This window comes from Melospiza melodia, chromosome 12, assembly GCF_035770615.1.
Source record: "Melospiza melodia melodia isolate bMelMel2 chromosome 12, bMelMel2.pri, whole genome shotgun sequence".
Lineage (NCBI taxonomy): Eukaryota > Metazoa > Chordata > Aves > Passeriformes > Passerellidae > Melospiza > Melospiza melodia.
The window spans coordinates 11,936,203-11,963,847 of record NC_086205.1 but is presented as its reverse complement, the minus strand read 5'-3'; the positions used below and the strand labels follow the sequence as shown (position 1 = coordinate 11,963,847).

General features: G+C 44.4%; 2 protein-coding genes across 3 annotated transcripts; one reads left to right on the top strand and one right to left on the bottom strand.

Moving 5' to 3' along the window:
• Positions 1 to 2,651: 2,651 nt before the first annotated feature.
• Positions 2,652 to 9,105, top strand: CCDC195 (coiled-coil domain containing 195). Its single transcript, XM_063167530.1, has 3 exons — positions 2,652 to 2,895; positions 4,400 to 4,643; positions 7,563 to 9,105. Exons 1-3 carry the CDS (start codon positions 2,652 to 2,654, stop codon positions 7,693 to 7,695), a joined length of 621 nt encoding a protein of 206 aa, XP_063023600.1. The 3' UTR covers positions 7,696 to 9,105.
• Positions 9,106 to 9,464: 359 nt separating this feature from the next.
• LOC134423633 (guanylate cyclase soluble subunit beta-2-like) lies at positions 9,465 to 27,140 on the bottom strand. Of its 2 annotated transcripts, XM_063166809.1 has the most exons (15): positions 26,923 to 27,140; positions 25,884 to 25,978; positions 25,530 to 25,690; positions 25,015 to 25,114; positions 23,674 to 23,894; positions 23,481 to 23,586; positions 21,724 to 21,827; positions 20,008 to 20,224; positions 18,070 to 18,390; positions 17,227 to 17,375; positions 14,926 to 15,072; positions 14,487 to 14,641; positions 12,482 to 12,696; positions 12,271 to 12,393; positions 9,465 to 11,559 (listed from the first exon to the last, which is right to left on the bottom strand). In XM_063166809.1, the coding sequence occupies exons 1-15, from the start codon at positions 27,123 to 27,125 to the stop codon at positions 11,408 to 11,410; spliced, it is 2,469 nt and encodes an 822-aa protein (XP_063022879.1). In that variant the 5' UTR covers positions 27,126 to 27,140; the 3' UTR covers positions 9,465 to 11,407. The 2 variants fall into 2 exon arrangements, 1 of the variants encoding a protein (XP_063022879.1); XR_010029158.1 differs by lacking the exon at positions 12,482 to 12,696 and having other exon boundaries at positions 11,368 to 11,559.
• Between the last annotated feature and the right edge of the window lie 505 nt (positions 27,141 to 27,645).

The following is a 27,645-nucleotide window of genomic DNA, read 5'->3' as shown; positions in this document are numbered from 1 at the left end:
CATGTCACCCTGCACACACACACACAGAACTGCTGCATGTCACCCTGCACACACACACACACAGAGCTGCTGCTGCATGTCACCCTGCACACACACAGAGCTGCTGCTGCATGTCACCCTGCACACACACACACAGAACTGCTGCATGTCACCCTGCACACACACACACACAGAGCTGCTGCTGCATGTCACCCTGCACACACACAGAGCTGCTGCTGCATGTCACCCTGCACACACACACACAGAACTGCTGCATGTCACCCTGCACACACACACACACAGAGCTGCTGCTGCATGTCACCCTGCACACACACACACAGAGCTGCTGCTGCATGTCACCCTGCACACACACAGAGCTGCTGCTGCATGTCACCCTACTGGGCAGGGGTAGAACAAAGAGCTGAGCTCCCCATGCTTTGGATGAAGATGTTCCACAAGGTTTCTGTGTTTTGTTTGCAGGTTTTTTGCTGCAATACAATTAGGTATGCAGTTTGTACAGTCCACTGAGACAGAGCACATCCACCCGCAGTCACACAGAGATATTGCTATGGGGCTCCTAGCAAGAGCTTTGGATATGACTGAGGGTGAAAACAACTTTATCTGGGTCCATATCCTGCCAAGAACAACTTGCTGAAGCATCTCAGGTCTGAGAAATTGCCCCTTCTGTTAAAGCTGAGGTGTTTTATAGCAAACCCCACACAGGTACAGGTGTCTGCAGTAGGCTCAGGCAGGCTCACTGAAAAGACACTCACCAAAATTGCAGTCTGCGAGTGTGCCATGGCTAAGAGGCACCCAGCACGTGTCCCTGCAGCATCCAGGAGCTGGCAGGGTAAGCACACGCCTTGGACCTCACTGAATTGACAAAAAACAAGGTTGGGTGCATGGAGCTCTTTCTCCTTTCAGGGAACACTCTGGTCAGCCCAGTGGCAAAGGCAGCTGTGCCAGGTTTTCATTGTCCAAAACTCCTGAGTCATCTGGCCCTTTCAGCAGGGGCAGCTCTACAGGGTTATAAGACATAAGTTTCCTCAGACATTTCTAGTGCATCAGAAGGTCTGTGCCTGCTCCAGTCTGGTTCCAGAGGAGCAGCAGCATGGGATGAGAGGAGATGTCTGCAGCTACAGCTGGGGTAAGGTAATTGCTGAGCTGGTCAGTGTCCCCTGCCCAGCCACACCTGCCAGGGTCAGCAGCAATATTATAATTCACATGGTGCTCTCACTGCTCAGTGCCTGACCTGCTTGCTGGAGAAACAGACCCACAATGCTCCCTACATGTTATCCCCAGCACAAGGGCACCTGCACTGTTATTTAAGCCTGGCCCCAAGCCCAACAAAAATGCATGGGTGCTGTGGGCTTCATCTGCAGCCTGAGAACTCATGTTCATTTCACCTCTCTGAACCATGCAGAGCCCTCTGGAGAGGCTCCCAGGAGGTGACAGCAGGGCTGGTGCTGGCCAGCAGCACCTCCCCATTGACCCACAGCCCTTCTGGCACCTCTGGAGAGACAAAGACTGAGTCATCTCATGTTTGAAGCATCTCACAAAAGTTTTCCTTTCTTCCCTCAGCCTCCAGCAGCAGAGTGGGGAAATGCACACAGATGAAATGTTTATTTTCCTCTCTGTTATTCCCGAGTCGCTGTTGAGCTATTGGGAAGTGAAGGACCTCAAAGCAGAAGGTATGTTAAATTACTTCCCTGCTGGCTTTCTGGCATTCTCAGCTCTGTATTTTGAAGTAGGATTTGGGGAGTGGGAAGACTGCTCCACAGGCTTTTGCATCTTACTGCCAGAAGAAAGATGGCTTTAGGGACTGGGTGATGAGAGGAATGCAGGGGATTGTGTTTCTCTTGCTATGCCAGAATCCTGCCAGGTCTGTCTCTGGTTACACTGCGGGTGCTGGTGCCAGAGCTGCTCTCCAGTGACTGTCCCTGGGTGCCCAGAGAGGGCCAGGCCCTGCTGCAGCCTTCCAGGAGAGCCTTGGTGTTCCTGCTGCCCAGCACAGCTGCTGGCACGGGCTGTTCATAGCCGGGTTCTTGTGCTGTATCAGCTTCCATTTAGAAATTTAACTTTCCTCAGAGAAATTACTAATTCTGGAATTGAAATTCCAGATACACAGAGCAAAAAAAGCTCAGCGTGTAAATCACCCCAAGCTAGGGAAGAGATGAATTGCTGTCCAGCAAAGTGGACAGCAAAGGTGTTTTATAGCAAACCCCACACAGTTACAGGTGTCTGCAGTAGGCTCAGGCAGGCACACTGAAGATGCACCCACCAAAATCTGCAGCCTGCAAGTGTGCCATGGCTGAGAGGCACCAAACATTTTCCTGCAGCATCCAGGAGCTGGTAGGGTAAGCAAATGTCTCGGACCCCACTGAGCTTACAAAAAATCCTCTCTCTCTGTGCCATGGAGATGACCACTGGGTTTTTTGGAAAAACCAAAGGAAATGAGAAACCCGAGGGGTGGGCAGGTTCCTGCCGGGGCTGACCGTGATTTGTGCGGGGGGAGAGGCCAGCTCTGCCCCGAAACGCGATCCCCGCATGAATAAATCATGGCCATGCCTTGGCAGCTCGGTCCAGCCCCCAGGGCCGGGATCTGACCCGCCTGTCCGGGGCTTTAAAGGCAGGGTCAGCCGGGCCGGGAGCGGCTCCGCGGGCAGGGCAGCATGGAGGGGAACCCGCACCTGCTGCAGCTCGTCCGCAAGATGCGCTCCCAAATCCGCCAGCTGGAGAGGGAGAACCGGGCCCTGAAGGGAGAGCTGCGGGGCTGCGGGCACACGGCGCTGCCGGCACCGCGACAGGGGAGCGGCCCTGGTGCGGAGGGACCGGCGGCATCCTCAGCATCCTCAGCATCCCCATCATCCCTGCAGGGCGGCGCCGCGGCCGCTGCAGCGCCCAGGGAGCACACAGGTACCGGGCAGGGGCTGTGCTGGCATCCCTGGCACTGCCCGGGCAGGATGGGCCCGCAGGGAACGGGGATGGATGGATGGATGGATGGATGGATGGATGGATGGATGGATGGATGGATGGATGGATGGATGGATGGATGGATGGATGGATGGATGGATGGATGGATGGATGGATGGATGGATGGATGGATGGATGGATGGATGGATGGATGGATGGATGGATGGATGAGCTGCCAGCCCTGGAAGTGGCCCGGCCCCATTCTGTGCTCCCAGCAAACCCACAGCACAGCATGCCTGGCTCTGTGGGCTTTGCAGGGTGCATCCCCCCTAGCTGAGCTCAGTAGAGTATTTTACTGCTGCTCAAACAAAGGATTCCATTCAAAGAGTTTGGTTTGCTTAAGCAGAATTTGACTTTCTGCTTTGGGTTTTTGCAGGTGTGGACTCTCCTCCCCATGCCTGTCCCCTCTCTGTTCCAGGCAGTAAAGGGCCAACCTTCATAACCATGTCATAACCCATCCTGCCTTAGTCAAAGATGAGAAAAATGCTACAAAAAATAACGGGTTGGCTGCATACATCGCTCCAGATGTGTAGGTTATTTTTGCAGATAACATAGATTGTTCTTGTTGAGGCAGAGAGGGGTCAATGTATAGGAATGCATTCTCTTCACAGCTTTATCAAAGGAGAAAAATGGAAACATTCCTCAGTTATAGAAGTCTGGTTGGGACTTCTGGAGGAATTAATGAAGCAGGAATCAGGGCAAAATGTGGCTTGGTGAGAAGTATTTGAGAAATGGCCCCACAGGTTTTTGTGGAGACAAATCCAGATGAAGGAATGATGTGAGAGGCTGAGCAGCACAGGTGGATTTCCATGCAGCCAGAGGAGAGCTGTGGTGAACAGTGCTTGTTGCCAATCCCACTGACCCCGTGGCCTGGAGGGGCTGCTGGTGGCTGGGGAATATCATCAGTTTGGGAGCAGCTCCAGGGTCTTTTGGCAAGGGGAAAGCTATGGAAAGTGCTTTCTAACCCTGTGGCTCTTCCTCTCCAGCTGCTTTCTAGGGAAAAGGGTGGGACCTAAAGGGGCTGTCTGGCATCCTCTGCCTCTCAGCTTCACCACATACAAAATGGTTTTGAGCCCCAAAACAATGGTTAAAAATAGAATGGTAGATCATTTGGGGTTGGAAGGGACCTTAAATATTATCCAATTTGAACGCCCCTGCTATTGGCAGGGACACTTTCCACCAGAGCAGGTAGCTCAAAGACTCATCCATCCTGGCCTTGAGCACTTCTAGGGATGGGGCATCCACAACTTCCCTGGGCAACCTGCGCCAGGGCCTCACCTCCTAAACTCCTGTCCCCTCTTTTACCTTAAAACTCTTCCCCCTTGTTCTAGCACTATCTGCACACTTAAAAGCCACTCTCCAAAAATACATTGAGGATGTCTGAATTGCCATTATTATTAATAGTGTTAGTATTGCTTTTATCTCTGCTTTTTTCTCTGCTCCTCAGATGCTGCCATGACTGTGAGACGCTACCCCAGTGCCTCCCCAGCTCCTTCCAGCACCAGGTCCCCCTGGGCTGGCAGGCAGCCCCCCAGCACCCCTGGGCTCCTGCAGGTGCCACCAGCCCCTCCTGCTGCAGCACGGCCCAGCAGGGAGCACGAGGAAGGGCTTGGAAGATCCCCAGCCAGCTGTGTCTCCTGCAGCCCCTCCAGCAAGGCGCAGCTGTTCCAGGAGCGTGTCTGCAAGTGCCAGTAGGTTTGGTTTGCCTCCACAGCACCACCTGCCCGGGCTGGCCACAGGTTTACCCTCATTAGACAGACCCAGATTTTGCTCTTGGTGTTGGTGTGCTATCAGCAAAACAGTTGTTTGAATGTGGATGGGCCCTGAGCAGACCGGAGATCTCTTTTGAGGGATTTGTGCTCCCCTCTGCACTGCATGAGGTTTGGCAGTGGTAGCTGGTTAAATTTGTCATGGAAAGGAGAGGCTGAGGGAAAGAGAAAGGGGTTGAAATCTTTGCTCTGCTAAAGCCAGGCAGAGTTTTGCAGATTGATGTGATATTCTGACAAGCTAAGCTTGAAAGGGATTTTCAAACTTTGAACAAAAAGCACGGAAATACCAAGGAATTCTGCAGTATGCCTTTAAAGTGTGATTGCTGTGGCTCATGGATTTAGATGTATTGTATCATATTTCTACTGTAAGTGAAGCATGACAAGTTAATGCTTTCAGCCTCGAAAAAAGTACTCTGAGGACAGCTTCTAAATGAAGTGGAATGGCTGCTGGACCAGCCCTGAGTGTCCCTGCTCATTGATGAGAAGCTTTCCATCACAGGACAGCAACCACAGGTAGAACCAGCAGTATTAGACTGTGATATATGATAGCCCAGCCACATCCTGCTGCTGATACATCCACCTTGGGAAGTCTTGCTGATTCCTGGGTTCAGCCCAGTCAGGCTGTGCTCAACAGGACAATCATCCAAATGGCTTCAGAGCAGGTGTTTGAGCAGGGAGAAGCCCAAGGCTCTGCCTGCCTGCCTGCCCACACATGTGCTGGGACAGGGCTCCAGAGGCAGGGCTGACACCTGCTGTGGCTGTGTCACCTGTGTGGAGGTGCCTGTGCATGGCACAGCACCTTTATTGTGTCCCCCTACATCCTCAGAGCAGACCAGTGCCCAGCCCTCGCACTCCCTGTGCAAAGCTGATTTAGGGCCCAGCTCCTCTCTGAGAGGCTGCAGGGGACAGCAATTCAAGCTTTCAGAGGCACCTGGGTTTTCCTGTAAGGACATTTCAGGGTCGGGTGTTTTACAGCAGTTGGACACCTAAATTTAGTCCCTGGCAGGGAACTGGTATCACTTTGCAAAGCACCCTGACCCAGTAACTCTGGGTTTGTGTGCATGCCCTGCTGGCTCAGGGACACTCAGGGCTCTCTCTGGGTGCATATGCACACCTGGGGGGTTATGGGGGTCCCAGTTGTGGGTTTCCCTGGGTCTGGATTGAAGGCCCTTGAGACAGTAATTCATATTTGGACTCAGGTGTTTATTATTTCTTATCAGTAAAACAGTCTCACTACTGTGAGTTCGGCAGCTTTTCATTAGGAGGCACAGAATGGCCAACAATCTCTTGGTACAAGGTCTTTAAAGACTAAACTATCCAATTAAGAACTGACACCTAGATTATTTTCCCTTTTAACCCAACAACTGTTCCCAAAGAGCTGCAATGGGGACTTTACTGCCCAATTACAAAATGCCACCCAAACCCATGAAGAAGGAGGAAGAAGAAGCATGAAGAAGAAACCCAGGACAACATCCTGTGCCCTCCATCCTGCTTCCATCCACAACATACTAAAAATCCCAAAACCTAAATTTCTCACCGACTGATACACCTACACTGCTCTCTATCATCTATTTCCCACTTTTGTGGATTCCAGTCTATCTTGAAGTCTGGGAAACTTTCCCCATGAATGAGGGTCCAAGTCAGTGCTGCCCTGGGGGCCATGGCACCCCAGAGCAGACAGAGAAATATCCCAGTGCCCTGGGTTTGCACAGGGGCTTTGCCCTGGAGCCAGCTCACATGGGAGGTGTGCATGGTGGCAAACAGGGGCAGGCCTGGGATGGCAATGGCAAATCCTGCTGCTGGCTCACGAGGGGAAAGAGCCTTCAGAGCAATCGGAGCTGCAGCACAAATCTGTTCCATGGTGCCTGGGAGCTGCTGGGTGCCGGTGGCCAGAGCCAGCAGTGATGGTTTGATGGGTGCCACTGCTGCCTGCTGCAGGAGAAGGGGCTGCAGGAAGAGCTTTTCACCTCAGCCCCTTGGCAGGCTGGGTGATATCCTGAAACACAAAACTTTGTGTTTCTTACACCCAAAAAACCATCTAGAATCCTTTATGGTCTTTATGGGGGATGCTTCCATTATGCATCCTCAAGTGTCTGACACAGACACCCATCTTAGCTTTTCATCAGTAAGGTAATTTCTAGCAATTAGTTCAGCAAGCTTATTAAGCTTAATTTTTTACAAGGATGACATTTTTGCTTTCCAGCATGCTGCTTCATGTCGGGTTTTCCTATTCTTAGTTTATTGTAGCTTCCTCACATTTTGCTCCAAAGCTATAATCCTGTATGTGATATGAATATTTTTGCTTTAAAATTAACTCTCTAGAAGTATCACCTTGAATTTTTATAGAGTGCCATTGCACCCAAGTAATAAAAAACCAGCACTGCTAACAAATCATCTCTAATTTGCATGTCTAAAATATTTTAATTCATATATGCTTAAGTATTATTTCTACCAAGGGATTCCCACTGTGTTTGGTAAATGAAAAAAAAAAAATTAAATATTTAAATACAGGATAAGAAAGGCTGAGAACTCTTTTCAGGGCTATTATACTAAAATTACTGAAGGGTCTCTGTGGGTGCACATGCACCCCCAGGGTTCTGTGCTCATATAGCTTTGAACACACAGGTCAGGGAGATGTGAGACTCAATGGAAAAAGGCAGATGCTTCCAGCAGAGAGCACCATGCCTAGTCCTTTGGGATGGCCATGTGAATGGCATGAAATCCTGCAAGAGTTGAAAGCATTTACTGTTTCCTTGTTGGTCAGGTTGGTGTTTTGGGGGTTTTTTTTACTTTCTCTGCATGTTTTGAAATCCTCATAATGATTTCTCTTTTTTTCTCCAGGGGTAAAGTGAAGGCTGTGAGTTTCCTCTTACCAAAAGAGATGTCATCATTTGCTGAAAAGCAAGGATCTCCCAAAAGCCCACAAAATCAGAGCACGAAACATCTGATGACCATCACTGAAAAGGACATGTGAGCTGGTGAATTTTTAAAGGCCCATTGATTCCTGAGATCAATTGGCCTTAAATGAGAGCTGAGTGTCAGGTTCCTCTCCTGCAAAACGTTCTGGCAGGATGCCCACAGAGCATCACCCAGCCCTGGTTTGGGTCACTGGCCTGGTGTTCAGTGTGGAAATGGAGCCACAGCAAAGCAGCTGGGAGCCCAGACCCTGGGATGGAGCACACAAAGCAAAGGGGCCTCACACAGTGCTCCTGTGCAGTGTGCTCAAGCACCCCTCACCTCAGCACTGATGGGAACTGGGTGCTGCAGCTGGGGTTGGTGTGTTTGTCACAAAAAGCAGAAACTGCGTCACCACTTGTGTTTGCTGATTCCCTTGACAGAAAGGTGTCTGGTGCAAATGACAAAATAAGAACTATCAAAGAGCCTGGGAGGTTTTCTCTGTAGGTAAAACTTTCAGGCTTCACTAACACAGCAAAGTTAAGGAGATATTTCACAGTCAGTTAATGTTGCCCTGAATTTCTGCAAAGCTTGGCAATGAGTTTATGTCCTTTTGGGGTTCACTTCCAACAGAGCACAGGGCAGAGTAAGTACTTATTGGTATGAAAATGTGACCACAAATCTCCTTCTCACATGGTGTGCTCATCCAGCTGGAGACTAAAGGCTGGACACCAAGTCAAAATAGGAAGAACTGTGAATATCAGAATTTTTTAGGAATGGATTCTCAGCACAGCTCAGATCAAAAATAATTAGCAGAAATTCAGCAAGCAAGTACAACATAACTGTGAGATAGAACTACAGACAGCTTGCAAAAAATGAGCAGTGCTTGTTAGTCTAATCATATAAGTGAAGATAACATTCCATGTGTTTATTTTGATTACAACTATTTATGGAATCAAAATACTGCACACTGCTATTTATTTCTGTACAGGAAGCACTGATGATTGAATATTGTATGAAGAATACATGAATAGTAGATGTTTGTACAGATAAATTTAAGGAAGATTTTAATCACATTGTGTGCTCCTAAAGTCTTGAGTTTTCTAAGGGGGAAGCAGAGACTTAATAGGAAAAAAAACCCTCTGGAATTTCCATGATGTTGTCTACTTCTGTGAAATTGTGTGTTTCCTTTTTCATTTGGAATTTCACCATAGTTTTTTTTATATTCAAGTGTGGTTTTAATATATTGTCACCATTGAAGTCATAATTTCAGTTTCACTACTATTTTATTTGTGTATTTTTATGTTCAGCTTGGATCCATACAGAGTTGCATTCTAATGTCAGAAGTAATGAATGAATGCAAACGAGGGTCCAGTTTGGAAAGTTTACTGAACAGCCCATTTTAGAAAGCTTTACAGGGAAGGTTTTATAAATGTTTTAAGGAAAGCATCATTTGTGGGAATTAAACACTGCATATGTGTTCAATTAAGCACCTAAATCCAGTTGGTTTCCCTCAGAAAAGTAACAAAAGTCTGAAAAATCTGGCCCCTGGACCTTTAAGGTACTCAGATTTTTACAGTTAAGGTTTTAACACCAGATTTAATGGGATTTGGGAATCCATATGTTTTAGATAGCTTTCAAAAGTCTCAACTTTTAATTTATCTAAGCCTCAGTTTCCATGAAGCAGCGGTGGCAATTTCTTTCTTCCACCCTTTTTGTGTCAATTCCCTGTAGATATGTGACTGACACAAAGACTGAGCACTTTTGTAGGCCTAGAGGAAAAGGAGAATAGAAAAGGTGGAAGGGAAAAGAGGGACAGGAATCAAAGTAATCACTGACAAATGGTAGTTGGTATATTAATGAAAGGATTTATTTTTGAATTATGTTTTTGCAGTCTTTAGAAGTGCCTACAGATTTAAGAACACATGATGATGCACAGGCACATTAATGTTTAGAAGCAGTTGTGCAGATTTGACCCAGCTCCAGGAGGACCAGATTGTAGCAGATGCCACAGAGAAACTACTGAGCACACCATTTTACCATGGGACAGCATGAAGTAACTTACCATGAGCACTTACTGGCAATTAAAGCATTCCAACATTAAACACCCATAGATTGTTCAGAGCAAGAAGGGCAGGTTTGAGCAAAGCGAGTGTGCAATGGATCTCTTCTGGAGGAAGCTAAGCCAGAGCATGTGCTTGTGAGGTGCTCCAAAAGCCAACAGGTGCTCGTTGCATGGGACCACACCTGGCAAACCCCTGGAAAACCTCTTTAGTGGAGAACAGCACTAATGGTTTCACTCTGTGCATCCCCCTCTGCTGGAATAATTGCACTAATTGTTCCTGCAGACTGAGCTGCCCAGCTCCTGTCTCAGAGATTTGGAAAAAAAACTCTAACCAGGTGAAATTTCATCTGGCTGTACTGTAAAGAGGAGGAGATGCCTTTCATCAGTCTTTGCTCTCTGCCTGGTGTTTAAAGAGCCTTGCTCCTACTGCAGACACAGAGGTGGAAATGTGATGCTCCAGACTGTCAGGGAGAAGTAACTTTATCACCTTCTCCAGTGAGTTCCTGCCCAGAGTTCACATTGGTCTCATGCCTGCATCCTTAGTCGATGAATCCACAGCCAAAGGTAATAAATCAGTGTGCAGGGCACATCTTCTGTCAAAGTCACCCACCTAGTCCAAGCTCCATTTATAGGAGTGAGAGCACAATTTATGATGCATCAAATTGTCTACAACCTTTATATCCATTGTATTTTTGCTCCTCTCTCTTAAATCCCTGACAAATGAGCTTCAATTTTTCTCTCCCATTTCTGATCAGGCCTAATCTAAGAATATATCAGCATGGAAGTATTTCAGGTGAGCGGCCTCTGATACCAGGTAATGCTGATCTCTTATGCTGTTGTTTTCAATGATGCTAGCAACATTAATTCCAGCATTGACAGACTCCTTCAGCAGTCCTGATTGTTTTGGGATTTGCTATTTTTGTCTAGCTGGGGTGAAAAATTGAGAAATAAACTTGAAACTCATTTGAAGGTCTCAGATAGGTTGTAGGCCTTGAACAGTCCTTCAGTGTTGTGACAAATCTGATGCTTTGTAACTCCACCATTTCCATGTCCTTCTATGCACAGTGTGTATGGCTGGTTCAGAGATCACAGGTGCTCTTTTCTACTGTTGGCTGCTATCAAGTACATGTTATTCTCTCTTCAGGATGCAAAAATACAGGTTGTTTTAGATCTATTCTGCACTTCTACTTCATAATGCCTTGACCCAACCAAAGATTAGTCAAGAAATTAAGCTGTTATTGCAGTTAAAACATAGGAGGAATGCTGCTAACCTTACATGGGGAAGTTGTTGGCTGTGCTGGAGTCAAGACAGATGGTCACTTCAGGGAATGTTTCTTTTATGGCAAGTGCTCATTTGAGTAGGAATATTTCTAGCTGGATGAGTCACCTCTTTCTCGGTTGCTGCATCAGATACCAACACATGATTTTTACACAAGGATATTCAAAGATGTGACACAGGCTGAAAATGCATCTTCAAAGCATCCTGCAAGGGTTTCTTTCTTGACTGGGAATATTATATGGCCCATGTAGGTGGATTAAAAAAATTTCCTCCACTGTTTTATTTTTACTGAAAACTGTGATGAAATGTCTTTTTTCTTTTTTTGTTTTTTTTTTTTTTTTTTTTTTTTACAAAATCCTGTCGTACTCATATACAAAATCAGTCCCATAACAGCAAAATGCACAAAATCATAATAAAATTTCCCTGTTTAATGTAAAAGTAAGAAACTTAGAGTAAAGTGCAAAAATTGGAGCGAACATTTCTATTCTGTGGCTCTTCAGCAGCAGGTCTGACTCTTCCCTGGTTTGGAGGACGAGGACCATCATCTGCATGCTGGTTGCCATGGAGACTCCCATCACTTTTGGAATCACAAGTTTTGCCTGAAAGGAAACACTCCTGCACTGTGAGTTTTTAAGGACCAGAGAGGTTTCTGTTTGTCAGCACACCACATACCAGATTAACCACCACATCTAAGCAGGTGGGAGGGAAGGCAGTAAAATATTTTCTAGTAATTAGGGACAACATATTTAGTCTGTTTAAAATCCACAAAGCACATAAATAGAACTACAAGACTTGCTGCCTTAGATTAGGTTGTTATGGCATCAAATCTGTTATCTCAGTATCAGCTACTTCAAAGGAGAATGAACTTTGGTCACAGAACATGAGCATGCCAATAAATCCTTCTGACTCCTGCAGCAGGCAGGACTGAGGTCTCTCTTGAGCTGGCAAGGCTCCCCCATAACTACATCTTTCCTAGGAAAAGCTGTGTACATGGACAGTCCATGGGTCTGTCCCTGTGAAGAGCTGTCTAATGTTTATCCATTCTATCTGCACTCCCAGAAGGGCTCTGGGGTTTGGCAGCTCTGTCAGCTTCTCTCTCACCAGTGCAAACCAACACCTGGGATTGCTCCAAAGGTGGAACTTGTCTGGCCCTAAAGATTGTGCAGAAGGGTAATGTGTGTATGTTAGCATGAATTTCTGGCTTGACAAAACTATTGTTATTTAGAAGATGAATATGAAGAACTTGAAAGATTAAGCCTCAGTTATTTCCTAGTTCTGTGGTCTTTGTGAGATGGTAACTAAATAACTACCTGTTAAATCTCCAGCTTTCATCTGATTCCTTCTCTTGAGGCTGTTCTGTGCATCTGTGGGGCCATCAACATACTTCATTGCAATAGCTGGGGTCTGGTCCTTCTTTTGCTGAGCCTGAGTAGCTGAAAGAATAATACAAAAGGACATTTAATTGGATTGTATTTTTATTCATTTGTTAAAGGAGGAAAATATGTGTTGAGTTGACTCTACCTGGCTGATGAGAACTTGGTATAGTTTCAATCTTGCCTTCTGGAATGGACTGAACAGATTCATGGCCAGAATCTAAATCTTTCATTGGCCTTCCCATAATCTCATTCTCAGTTGCAGATTTATTTCTAATGAGGAAGTATGTGTGCATTTTCCCTTTGCCTTTTACTTCTATTTCTCCTCTTTCAGTAATCTCAAAATTCTTGTATTTTAGGCACCTAAAGTATCAGAAGCAAAATGACACATGAAAATTCAAGACGAGTAAAAATGACACTGATGTTTTCAAAGAGCTGAGTGATCAAATCACAACAGTCTGGGGAAAGAGTCTCAATTTGTGAACAACTGAGGATTTGTTTCAACTGTTTATTCAAGCCTGCTGTGCTTTCATAGCATTACACATACAGCCTGATCAAAAGCTAATGGATTTACATAGTCAAATACTTCAGTAGGCTGGAGGGTTCTTATTTACCAGTGAATAGCAATGAAGAACTGAGGCAGCCAATATCAGCTAGACAGAATTATCCCCAGTCATTCCATCAGAGAAGGCAATCAGGTCTGTCAAGCATGATTGACTAATTTATTTTACATCCAGACTTGTTATTCCCAATTGCCTTTTTCATGTATCCAGAAATGGCCATTTGATTTTCTCTGGGACTGACATGAGGCTGATCAGCCTGCAGTTTCACCATGTCCCCCTTGCCATTTTCCCTACAGCTGCAGCTTTCCTCAGCTGCTCCCGTGCTGACAGTCAAGGCCTGCCGGAGCTGACAGCCAGCAGTGCCACCACCCAGCTGTCATTACCTCAGATCCCTTCTGCTCCTGTGCGCTTCTGTAGGCTGAGATCTCTCAAAAGATCCCTGCTCTGATCCTGTTCCAGTACTCATAGTTCACCTGCTCCTTGAACCCTCACTCTTGGTGCAGGGACATCCAAGATCTTGTCAGTGAAGGCCAAAGCAAGAGAGGCCTTGAGTAACTCAGCCTTTCTTCAGGGCACTGTCACTAAATCACCTGCCACAGCAGGTCCATGTTTCTATTTATATTCTAACATTGCAGAGCTCCTCTGACTGCCTTTGAACTTTGTTTCCCATTTCAATGCCAGCTGAGTTCTCATTTTCCCAACATCATTCCTGTGTGCCCAGACAATGTTGTTGTATTCCTTCCTTTGTAGTTTGTCTTTGCTTCCACTCTTGCATATAGATTTTATGCATACATAAAGTTCTTGGAAATGTAGTATTAATTTTTTACAAACATGAGTTTCTGGAAAGTAAATCACAGCATGAAGAGGACAGCTGTTTATGCAGTTAATCCTTAGTAAGTGTAAATGAAACTGTTTCACTACAAATTGTGGTGCTCAATCAGAGAGATTTTAAACCTTTTGTTATTAAATGTTCTAGATTTTCTGACTGTCTTTCTAGCACCTACAATTAATTTATCAGTATTTCCAAATAAGTTATCTGTAGGGGGATACAGTATGGGTAAATGAAGGTGGTGTAGAATGCAATCTTATCCCTCAACGAGTTGCAGCTGGACCAATTACTAAAGATTAGGAGCAGGCCTGATCTTAACAGGCCACACCTGTAGCCAATAAGAACAAGCGGTATAAAAGAGTGGATTGGTGGGATCTAGAGTCAGATGACTACTGTAAGGACCAAGAAGAGTCAGTGCTTAGAGGAACTGCTTACAGAAAACATTGAGGAGGCACAAAACTCTGGTGGTATGGAATCCTTGCAATATAATGATAATAGAACTCTTGCAATATGTAAGCCAACAGTTTGGATTTTTTTTTAATATTTTGCTGTCTAGCATGGAGACTCTCAAACCTCTGCTCCTATATGTAAGTACATTTAGAATAATTAGGAAAATAATAAGAGTCTTTACAAGCAGTGACTTCCCTTTACAACCTGCTCAAATGAGTGACCAGGCACCATCTCCACTGAAAGGGGCAGTGCCAAGGCAGTGGATTTGAGCCTGGCTTTGAGCAGGTGAGGTTTCCCTCAGGGTCACTCACTGGTAGGCACTGGAGCTCAGGTGGATCTTGCTGGGCACGCCGTGGCTCTCCATGCGGGAGGCGATGTTCACCGTGTCTCCAAACAGGCAGTAACGAGGCATCTTTTCTCCAACCACCCCCGCCAGGACAGGACCTGTATGGATCCCAACTCGAATCTTTACAAAGATAAAACACCCCCCAAAAATGTCACTTGTTATTTAACATCTTTGTTAATGCTATGCAGCCACCGAAAAGTTCATCTCAACACAACACTGGACGCCAGTATGATATCAAACATCCACAGGGAGAGGCTCCTCATGGAAATGTGCCCCCATGGGCCTTGCCCCAAGCCAAAGAGGAGTCAGAAGCAGCTCTCTGAGCTGCTGCTGCAGTACATTAACCAGAAGCTCAGCACAAGAAGCAGACAGACAGACACACGTGCACCTTTGTGTTGACTTACTTGGATAGGATTTCCAGAAACTGGGTTCTGCACTCCTTTGGCTGCCATTATCATGCCCAAGGCAAAATTAGCAACTCTCTCTGCGTGCGTGGGCACGGGCACAGGGACTCCCCCCACCACCATGTAGGCATCTCCAATCGTCTCCACCTTTAATTGAGAGGGACAAGCACATGAGCATGCCAGGTGTATCTCACTCACGTTAGTGTTCTGCTCTTCAGGGCTCTTCTCATCTGCACCAACTCCTCCTTTCTCTTAAAAGATGCTTCCAGTCACTGAAAAACTTTAGCACACGTGAGTTTCCTTGAGATGGAGATCCTTTCCTTCACTCCACACTAAAAATTCCATGGCATTCTGTCCCTGCTCACTTGACCCGCTTTGGGTATCAGTGTGAGAGAGCCTAAGGAGAAAGGGCTGCTGTGCAAGTGCCAGGCTGTTTGCCTTCCTCCTACCCTGGGTATATGCAAAGGGCTGGCCTGAGGCACAGCATGCTGAGCCAGAGGTTACCTGATAGATGAGGGCTGTTAATTAGCTCTGATTCACAATTGGTGCTATTGTATTTCTTGTTTGAGAGAGATCTATTTTTAAAAAGTCACAATACAATAAGGGAGCCCATTCATTGTTGATTATGATTAAGGGGTTCACACAAAATTAAGGAACCTCCAGTCTCAAGGATATCACAGAACAGAGTGTGAACTAAACAATTTGGGAGCATCCTTCCCTACAACCAGCTGTTTTTCCACAACAGCTACAGCCTCAGAGACAAATGCTGAAGGGTTTGTCCTCCTTCAGGCACCCAGTCTCCTTGAAATTAATGCTAAAGTACCTGAGAAATACTTTGGATTTTGTTCCTGTGACAGAAATTTTGCTAGGACCTGTTTGAAAAAGAGAATTCTTAAACGTTCCACTGTAAAAGCCTGTTACATGGTAATGACATTTTTTAAACTGCTCTTATGAGGTTTCACTGGCCCATTTATCATCAGTAAAAAAGAAATCTTTTAGATTAGACTAATTGGCTTTCTTAAAAATTAACACCAATGGGAGAGTGGAAACATAATTTAATATTTGGGTTTGTTCATTAACACAATGACTTAAAACAGTCCCACATTTCAATCCCAAAGCATGTGTTCCTGTCCATGCCTTCTATCAGCCAGCCAAACCCACAGTGATGCCAGTAATTTTCTGTAACAAATTAAAAACAACTGTAAAAAGCTACTAATGCAAATAGACACCCTAATTATTTTTCAGCCATAGTAGAAGATTTCATTTAACAAGACTTATTCATAACTTCAGATGTTTATAAGCTTGGGCCAAGTTTGTTTGATCAATGTCATTATTTCATTGCTTTCCCAATTCCCTGCAATAATCTCATCCTTGCTCTCTCTGTACCCCAGTAACTTCCTTCAGTATTAATAGGAGTTATATACAGGCTTCAAAAGGAGATTATTATAGTGACAGATCATTTACTTATGATGGATGATTTAGATAGAATATGATGCTAATTCATCCTGAAATCTGTGGGCCATGTCCTGGATTCTTCAATTATTGAATACAGATTCCTTGCCAAGGAAGAAATGCTTCTGATTTCCCAGTACAATTTATTGTGGGATGAACTGCAAGCCTTGCCTGAGCAAAGAATAAATGAGATTTGGATTTCACCCTTTACTATTTCTGCCTTCCTAAATATTTAATGAGCTGAGGACAGACAGAAACTTAGGAACTGTTCTTCAGCACATCAAATCTGGTACCTCTGGAAGTATTGATAACACCATTATTGCAGGCCAGCCAGGGCTCTGATCTTTCCAGCACAGTTTGGAGACCACATGTACCCTCTAGGTCCAATTGATGCTCTGTGGGGTTAGCAGGAGAGGATACCATTGCTGACGATCTCCATGAAGCAGAAGTCTACCCATTGTCTGGGTATTGTCCATAATGCTATTTCCCACCAAAAGAGACAATGACAAAATGACCTATTTAGAAGAGGTATAAATAAAAGAACTAGGGAAATTATTCATCTTGGAGAGGCATTTGAGAAAGGAGGGACAGAGATATATGCAAGAAGAGCCGTTCTGGTAGTAGCATTGCAGAAAGAGACCTTAGCCTTTGATAGAAGTTGAGTTCCTGTCCAATAACGTTCACTTCTCCCTGTTTTTCAGTTTGTGTGGCCACTACAAATAGGTAATATTTTATGGTTTAACCAACAATCATGCTGTGGTGAAGAGGATATAAGTACATTTAAAACCAAAACAAACAACAAAAAAAAATCAGCAAAACTTTCTGCAGCTTTTTTTCATCAGTACCTACCTTGTACACATCATGCACTGTGGTGAGTCTGTCAAACCTCAGGTACATTGAATTTAACATGAGAACTATCTGAATAGGCTCACACTGGGCACAGATGTTGGTAAAGGTCACCACATCACTGAACAATATCGTGCACTCCTTGAACTCTCCTGTGGGCACAAAGAGCAGTGGTGTTTGTAATGGCTGCACAATCACAGGATCTGTTTGAGGCTTGCTTGAAAAGATCATTCTATGGCCTCTTAGTTGTAACAACCACACCCAGGTGCTGAGATGGAGAGGTGTAAGAGTGTATAAATATAGGGATAATTGCACATCTCAACCCAAACATGTGAATACACCATATACAGGAAACACTTAACTCTTTATCCCTGATTTCATATATGTGCTTACTAAAGGGAATTTAAGCATATTATTGCTACCTTTAATAACAATGGGAATCATCATGATTCTACATTTATAAATAGCATAAAGGTACTAAGAGAATTTTCTAGCAAAGACCTCCTTCCTTACTCCCTTCACTTCTGAGTCCTCGTTTTCCTGTATACCCATGTTAAAACCAAAATCTCAGATTACTGAATTTTGTTCACTGAATGGGCAGCACTACCACCTTTCACCACCTAAGGAACAATTTTGGCAAAGAGCTTCCAAAGCTTTCTTTGAAAGAACAGCTTAATTTTTATTAGCAGTGAAATTAAGGGTCTGTGACCATCTCCCTACCCATGGATGTCACCAAGCAGAAATGGACTCCAGGGCAGTGGCAAAGGGGCTGTGCCAGCACCCCAGGGTCTCTATCCCCATCCCCATGCACAAATCTCACACCCCAAATGCACCCTGTTCATTCACCTGCCTCAACTCTCTTGCCCTCTTTCAGCTGGTTGGCCACGTGCTGGGGCAGCATGGCGTAGAGCAGCGCTTCAGTCTTCTTCTTCTCCTCCTCCAGGTGCTTGGAGAGGATCCTCAGCTCCTCCTTCTTCCTCTCCAGCTGGCTGGAGAGCTCCATCTCCGCCAGCCGCTGCTGGTTGAGGAGGATCAGGTCCCTGGTGACGTCGTGGGGCGCGATGTCGGCGATGTGCATCTGCCGCTCCTCCAGCTCGTGCAGGGAGCGCAGCAGGGGTGAGCACAGGTACAGCATGCACTGCAGGGGCTCCATCCACATCATCTGCCCTGGGGACACAGCATGGGCAAGGCTTTGCAGCAGGGGCGAGCACAGGTACAGCATGCACTGCAGGGGCTCCATCCACATCATCTGCTCTGGGGACACAGCGTGGGCAAGGCTTTGCTGCAGGGGGCCTCTCACAGGGGGCTCTGCATTACTGGTGTCAGTGCTAGGGATGAGTTCTAAGGTCAGGGGGTTTCTGTAGCATCTGGGTGATCACAGGAATTTATTTCCTAGGAATTCGAGGTGAACTTGTTCAGAGGAGCCAGTAATAAAATTTCAGAACCCAGAAAGCAGCCATTCCCTCAGCTGTTGCAGGCAGAGTACAGCTAGGATTCAAGTCCCTCCTCCTCATGAGGAACCCCAGTGCTCACAACATCTCCCCTCTCTTTTCTGCTCCTCTCCGTATTTTCCCTTCCCCTCCTCCTATTCTCAGGCTGTTCCCAAAGCCAGTCTGTCAGAATCAGGCACAGGGGAACTGAGACTCACAGTGATTAAGCAAAACATTTGAAGTTTAATTTCACAGTGCATAGTTTGTGTCCCAGTAAAGTCAGTGGCACTTTCCTCCCAGGAAATTGGAGCTCTCAGTGACTATCATAATCTAAATAAGCAGTAACAAAAATGCCTGAAAGGTAAAAGGGATTTTTGGTTTTGGTGGGGAATCTGGATTTTTTTGGGGTTTTGGTTGGCGTTTGATTCTGATTCTGACTGTTATTATTGTTGTTATCTTACTTCATAAGTATCATTGTTTTCTAAATAGCAATCTAGGAATTCCTATTTCTTTCTTTCTCCCTCACCCCATCCCCAGGGCTATTGGATGAACAGCTTTAAAACTAAGAGGACTGAAACATCAGAAGTACGTGTGAATTAACCCCTAGAGCATAAGAGGAAGTACAATTGTACAATTAAAATTTTGGTAGCATTACTTTTTTCAAGGTTGTCCCTAAACCCTTAATCTTTTTCTGAATCCCAGGAAAACAAGATTTGACACTCATTACATAAAGGTGAGAGGAGACAAGAGAAAATTAGGTCATATTACATAGTTCAGAAAAGAAAAACTGAAGTCATAGAACAATTAAACCAAATGCCATTATGGTTAATTACACCAAGCAGAGGATCATCCCATCTTCAGTCCTCTCAGTAAAAATAAAGCAAATACAATAATTTTTTTGCTGAGGTAATTTTAACTGGTAAACTCTCTGACGTGGCTTTGGGGGGGTGTGTGAAGAGAGAGCCTGAAAATGTGTTACAAAAAATAAAAGCACAGAGAACTAATCTATTTTTAATCACATTGGAAACCCAGCCAGTAGCAAATAACTCCCCTCAAAGGCGTAAATTAAGAACAAGCCATGTATCCACATGTGGGTTTTGCAGCATCAGAAAATCACCATATTTCTAAGCCTTTCAAATAGGAGCAGAGTAGTTGCTTCTGAGTGAAAGCCTTCAAAATCTGGTGAGGTGATAGCAGAATTTGTGCACAAGCATCTACTGCTCCTCTAAACAGAACCATCCAATCTCCTCACTGGCCAAAGGCTATTTATAGGAGTGGAGAGAGGTCAGGAGTGCAGCTCAGCCTGACTCCTGATTCGATATCAGCACTTGGGCCATTGCAAACACTGAAGTACCTCTCAGCTCCAGCATTGGCCGCTCTCTCCATGACTCAGGCATCATCTCTCTTCTAGTCTGGAACACAAATTGGCTGTTGATGAATTTCTGAATGCTGGAGATGGTGAAGGGCACTTCTGGGTGAACGATCCTGAAATACTGATCCAAGGAGATGCCCATGGTCTGAAGGCCAGGTACAATCTTTTGAATGCTCACCCCAGCTTGCTTCACTTTGAGCTTAAAAAGAAAACATGGACCAATGTTAAAATTCCTGTCCCTTTGGGTTCAGACCAAGCAATTGTTCATACATTTCCACACACTTAGCCTTCCTAGAGCACATGGCTTATTTCTGAGCAAAGTTCCTACCTTGTCAGTGTAGTTCTACCCAGCCCTGAATGCATGCCCTTCATAGCAAGGCAAAGCCCCAAGAAAGGAATGCTGATATTAAAATTCTCCTTCCTGTCAATTGTGTAAAAAACCCCAAAACTAGCTTTTAACTTGCTATTATCCCTGCTTGCATTTATGCAGGCCTCACAAACAGCCTTAGAGGACAAAATTTGAGAATTTGCAGGAGAAAGTTTGAGATACTGGAGTGTCTTGTATTCCAAAATGAAAATAACTGTGGCATATAATGCCTTGGCAAATATTAATTTTCTAATAGATGCCATGGGTTACTTTCTCTTCATGAAGTATAAAGGTTTAGTAATTTTCCTTTATTTGCTGACCATACATGAGCTCCTAAATTCTGCAGAAACGTTCTTCTCTGCTTGTCATTGGTTATTGAAGCTCTGACCTGGCTACCATTAATGGATGTGTGACTTTTATTCTTTGCACACTAGTATATTAAATTATGTATACTGGTCTTCTTTTTAGGCCAATAAAAGAAAGGTTTAGGCTTAAGGTTTTAGGTTTAAGGTTAAAGGTTTAAGACTCTGTATTTTGGCTGATGTGGGCAGTGGCATGAAGCAGATTATACGTTCTGGTATCTCAATCAGCACAATGCCAAAACATGTTCCTTGAGGGCGATGCATTCAGTGTTCTTCTGCTGTCCCACCCTCAGCTTCTCCTTTCTTTGCTCCTGTCCAAGCCAATGTTCTCCCCACAGGTTCAGAGCAGGAGTACCTGTGCCTTGGTGGGGGCCCAGGGGAGCAGCCAGGGACAGCCCTGCCAGGGGGCTGCAGAGGGGGTGTGCCCAGCAGAGGAGACTGAACCCTGCCCCAGGAGGGACAGAGAATCTGGGGTCCCTGAGGGGCTGCCTGGTGCAGCAGGTGGCTGGGCTTTCCCAGAAGCAGGTAGGGGCAGGCTCAGGCAGCACATGGAGCTGCCAGCAAAGCTCTCCAGCCTTGGGATAGATCAGTAACTGGGAGGAGAGAGGGAAACTGTAAATATAAATCCACTTTAAAGGATGGGACATGGCTCTGGTATGTGCAAAGACACGAAGGTGACCAGAAACCTCAAAAAATTCTGCTCACTGTTTGGTAACAGAGACTGCTGCAATATACTTTGCTGGCATATCTGCAGGTGTTTCAGTTATGGAAACTCAATGAATTCAAAGGAGATTCCTATCTGCACTGATAGAGAGCATGTCTCTGTACAGAGTATTTCTGCAAATCCTGTGAGTGAGTGTGCGCTGCACACAGAGTACATGTAGCAGGGAACTGTAGCACAGCCAAAACAAAGGGAAATTACTCTGAGGTTTATGCAAACCAAGGGCCCTGCCCACATGCTTGTCCTACCTCTTTGTCAAAAACCATATGAAAAGGAAGTCCATTGCAAAATGTTTTTGTGTCAATCCAGAGGCTCTTGGGATAAACAGGATCAAATCCTCTCAGGAGCTTACCTGTGGTGAGATAAATGTGTCATTTTTAAATCAGGCTGCACTTCATAAAACCAATCAGCATGACTTTATCACTCAGTGAGACAGGTCCCTATATCATAGTGAGGGAAGACAAAGCAAACAGTGTGTGGGCCCAGAAATGTGCCCCCATCTGTGCTAAATGCTCTGCAGTGCAATCCGCAGCTAATCTGAGTTGGCTGAGTGTTTAAAACTTAAGCACACAAACACCAAAGAGCACTAGATGCATGAAATTATGTTGAAAAAAATAAGAATAATGAACAACTGTAGATGTTACTTCTCTATGAATCTGCAGGTGCCATAGCAATATAACACATGCCAATCCCACAAAAACGTGCACAGGAGTGGATTTAATACACTTTGCCAGCTACTAAGGAGCACTAAGGGAAAAAAAAAACAGTGTGACATGAGTTTTAGTCTCCTGTACAATAAACCATATGTACAATGTCCATAGCACAGAGGCAGAATTACTGTTGGATTTCTATTTTACTTACCCTGAGATTTTTACAAAATGGTCACAAATCTACAGAACAGTTTGTGCTTACTAGCAGATACTTTTGTAAAAGGAATACAATGGGTAAAATATCAAAACAGCTCATCTTTTGAGTGAAGCACCCAAAACCATTGATCTTCATGGTGTAAACTTGGATTCCCAGTAACCCACCAGAATCAAAATGATGATTACTTCCAGTGATCTCTTTCCCCCTGAAGGTGGCTATGATAGATACTCCAGTAAGTTCTGCTGAGAACAAATGTTCAAGTCACTCAGGAGATTGGTGCAAAATATTGCACACTTAGAACCTAGCTTTTAGACCTCTTACTGCTTCAGGGGAAGTCAGTGTGGATTTTTAATTTTATCACAGTCTGGCTCTTGATAACTCACACTTATAGCTAAAGAATTATATATATTTTTTTAACAATAATGCTAGTCTAAAATTTTATTTTGAATATATATTAATGTCTTACTTAGTATATCTGCCCTTGTAATGCATGTGACACTGCACCAGGTGATACCAGGTTCAATTTTTCACTCATCCCAGAATGAAGACATCTTGGCAATGCTGAGCTAGATTCTCATTCCTTTTGGGGAATCAAAAGATCCTAACTGGAAAATTCCTTCCATTTTATAAACAGATAAAAACATCTAATACATAGAGGCAAGAACAGAGATTTAGAGATTAGCAGTAGACTGTTGGTAGTGGAGGATGTAATTTGGCTTACAAAATTTACTACAGTTGACAATTTTGGAAAGGAGTAGTATCTACCAAGTTAAAAAACACACTTTTAAATTCAGCATCTTAAACCAAGTGACAAGAGAATGAAGAATCAAATTCACCACACAATGGCATTTTACAGGAGAACACTTTTCAGATGAAAGCCCTGTTTAAGAGACAAAAGTGACAGGTCATATCCCACTTAAGTATCTGTCATTACTAAGCATGCTTATTATCTGCAATTTTTCTTTGAGCATCAATGTCAAACTGAAAGAAACTTAACCAGAAACATTTTGAAAAGTTGCAGAGGAAATATAAATGGTAACTTCAAAATGGACGGGTGGGTGGGGATAGGGAGGCTTACTGACTTTCTAGCTGAAGAGACTCAGAAATGATGATGAGCTCCCTCTGAATGATCTCTCACCTTTTCCTAATGTGATTATTCCTCTCAATGTTTTCCAGTGACTTTTCTTAACAGGACAAACAGAGTTTCCTCTGTCTCCATTCGTATTCTTGGCTTTTTCAAGGTCCTGTTGAAATAAATCCAAAGGGAAATTCAAGGGTGTTTTTATTTTAAATATATTTTAGCAACATGGTGATAATGAATATTAAAATACCTCTTTATTCAGTTGGTTCTCAATTTGCTTTTCAGAGTCAACAAGACATTGAGATGAGGAAGAAAATTCATTTCTTTCCTTGCATGGAAATAGAGGGTTTTGAGTGACAAGAAAAACAATATGTTCCTTTTTCCCAGTTCTTTCTTCTTCTTCTGTTTGATTGACTATTTTCATTGAAATCTCAATGTTAAAAAAATCCAGGGCTGCTGCACCGATGATTCCTGAAGGGGAAACAAAAGACAAGGTATTGCCAAGAACAAAACCTTTTCAATTCCCCTTTTAGAGGGCCCCCAGTGGAATTTCACTGTTTCAGAAATCACTTTCCCAAAGAACTCTGGAAGAAGAAAGCAACGCGTGTCGTCCTTGCTGCAGCTGCCATGATGAGAATATGCTCACAGGAGGTCAGCTTCAAAGTTGCTGCTGCTTTTGCCTTGGCTGAGGACAAATGCTGGTTTTCACCAGGAGCAGCTCAGCAGGATAGCTGAAGAATGTGTTCAAGTAGCCATAGAGCAATAATATGAATTTCCATCAACCCAAAGAGTGCAGGGAGTCTAAAGAGATTCTGCTATACAAGCTATTTCAGTCATTGAAGAATACTGTATTTTGAAAGGAAGGAAATTTCTTTCATGCAGATGCACAATCAGTTCTCTCATTTCTGGTCAGGTATTAGGCAAAATACTGGACATCAAAATGACATCAAAAGCTCTGTCTGAAATTCCAAATAATTCTGTGCTTTCAATATCAAATAAGTTTTGACAAAGGGGGATGTTTTGAACTTCTAAATTCAGCATCATTTATGAAAGAAAGGAATATGGTCATCTCTTACAGACCTATAGCTCTCTAATGCTTGCACAAGCACAGCTCTGGAGATGCTGGTAAATGCTGGTAAAAGATTCCGTTTGGAGCAGGGTTCAGTAGGAGTTTCACAGATTGGATGTACTACAGGGTGGATGAATATCTTCAACTCAACTAGAATTTCTACTTCACGGGAATTTAAAAAGCACGAGTCACTGAGAATTAATGAACAGTTAGGCACAATACACACCACGAACTTGAGTTCTTCTTCCAGGGAGGGAATTCTATAGCAAGGATGGACATTTATGGCCTGAGTTGTCATACCCAAAATTTCATCAAATTTTGATAGAATTTATTGGGAGCTAGGAGGTATCAGGCAGTAGGGAAATAATGAGTTCAGAGTCTGGACACTGAACTCTACCAGGCTTCAGCTCCATGGCCAGGCCTCATCTGAAAAAAGATACTGAACTCTGAGTGCAGCTGCAAATATATGATTACCCTGCATGTATATTGCACAGATCTGTACTCTGCATTAAGTCTCATTACCTGGCACAATATGGCATAGACCTCTTCTGTCTGAATAATAATGTAAATGCATTGACCCATCTTCATTCTTTTCTACTCTAAAAGATGGTGCATTCATCTCCTGAGGAAAAAAACAAAACCAAAACCTCAATATCTTTTTTTCTGGAAAAGTCTACTTTTTCAGAAAGTAGACTGATGAATTCAACTTGTAAAAAAGCATCTCATGCCTTTATAATATAAACTGTAATATAAATAAGCTAAAACCCAGAAAATTAAATATTCTCACCTGTGAAGAAAAATCTGCTATGCATTAGAGCCAATGTAGTAAATAATACCTAATGTTGAGGACTAGTCAAACACAATCATTTTTAGAAATTATCCTAACATTTGGAGTAATCTGTTTCAGAACATAGCAGAAGAGAACATGCTTTGGTGATTATTTATTCACACCTATGAGATGCTGTTCCTTGTGTTAAGGATTCTGGCAGAGTCCATCCATCCATCCATACCTGCTCAGCAGTTGCTATCAGACTTGCCTGGTAAGAAAGGGACAGGTAGCTGTGCAGTGCATCCAGGTTCTCTATGAACTCATAGAGATTTCCACCCAGGGTCCTCAGCATGTGGTCGTAGCCCGAGCGCTTGCAGAATTCAAAGAAATACTTTCCAAACTCCCTCAGAACAATGTCAGCAGGGACACCTGGCAAAATAAAGGTACCTTAAGGAATAAGAAAGGTTTGGGAGTTCTTGCAATGCTGTGAGGTGGATTAAGACTGAAGGCAGAAAATTTGCAACATAGGGAAGGCATTCCCAAGGGCACAGGAGACAAAAGCTGGGCTGCAGTCTCAGGGCTGACCCAGGCTGATCCATTTTTGAGGCATGCTAACACATACCTAATACTTTGCAGGCTTTGTCGACAAGCTGCATTGTGATCTCATCTTTGTAAACCTCAAAAGTCAAGAAAGAATCCTGGACTCCAGCCTGTAGCCTACAACAGAGAAGACAGTATTCCTGTCTCAGCAGTGCTGTAAATACAATATGCTTGGGTGACCCAGCTAGCATTTCTCAAGGACTGCTTGCTGTGAATGCACTCCTCAACTCCCTCAAGCTTCACCTAATGATGTAAGTTTAATATTAAAGTGCTTTAAATTAATTAAATTGCTTAAACATGGTTGAATGGTGGTGTCCACTTCACCATTTCTGCTATTTCACTTTATGGTATTACAGTAAACTCTTTCAAGGATTAGGATATCATACTGTGGGGTGCTAGAGCAAGTGGAGTCTTAGTTTGTCTGCTGGTTTGTTGTTCAATGTGGCCACAATATCAAGCTCTTGGGGCTCCCCAAACCTGCTGATTTTTTTATATTGGCTTCAATGGATGATAATATATCATGGATGGATTATATGGCATCTAAGTATCATTTATGTATTTTGGAAGTACCATATAGCTCATAAAAACAAGACAAAAACCAGAGATCATAACAAGGCCAGATTAAATGGGACTTTGAGCAATCTGGTCTAGTGGCAGGTTCCCTGCTCATGGCAGGGGGATTGGAACCAGACAATCTATGATTCTATGATTTAGCTGCTTTTCTGAGTACTGGAATTAAACTGACTTTATATTAAGGATAACATCTTTTCAGTGTAATTACTTCTCAATATTATCATGTGAGCCAGCAAGTCTATTGCAAAATTGTCTATAAGACTAAATGTCATCTTTAATTATCTGATATGACAAATTAATTGGGACAAATTAGTATCAGAGGATGAAGTGTTACAAGGCAAGAAAATCTTGCTTTTGCCCTTTTAGTTACTCCTAATTATTACTTGAGATACACATCAGCTACCATTTACCAATAAGAAATTACAACCCCTGCTGCTGAATTCCTGAGCACTTCTTTCAATGCACTACATTTATTGGGAACACATTACCTTAATTTTTCCCATGTTTCTTCTCCATACTTTTCAACCACCAAAGACTTCAGGCACGTGTTTATAAATCCATACTGCAAAAGCAAATATATGAACATGGAAAAGATGTACTGGTTTTTCAAACGCTGCCCCAACACACCATCTCTTTGTATTTCAGATTCGTCTGCTAATTTTATATTGCAAGAGAAGAAGTAATAATGCATGACGGCCTAAAGAGAAGGTAATAATGTTGGACAGCCATTATGTCTCTCAGTAAACAGCGCAGCGTTTCCCTCAGCGTTTCCCACAAGCATCCGGCCCGGGAGAGCAGCAGGGAAGGGCCGGGGCCGGGCCGGCCGGGGGTGCCCTGTGCGGCTGCGGCCGGAGCTGGGAGGGCGGCCCGGGCACAGCATCCCGGCCCGGGCACAGCATCCTGCCCTGGGCACGGCATCCCGGCACCGGCACGGCATCCCGGCCCGGGCACAGCATCCCGGCCCGGGCACAGCATCCCGGCACCGGCACAGCATCCCGGCCCGGGCACAGCATCCCGGCACCGGCACAGCATCCCGGCCCGGGCACAGCATCCCGGCCCGGGCACAGCATCCCGGCCCGGGCACGGCATCCCGGCCCGGGCACAGCATCCCGGCACCGGCACAGCATCCCGGCCCGGGCACAGCATCCCGGCACCGGCACAGCATCCCGGCACCGGCACAGCATCCCGGCACCGGCACAGCATCCCGGCCC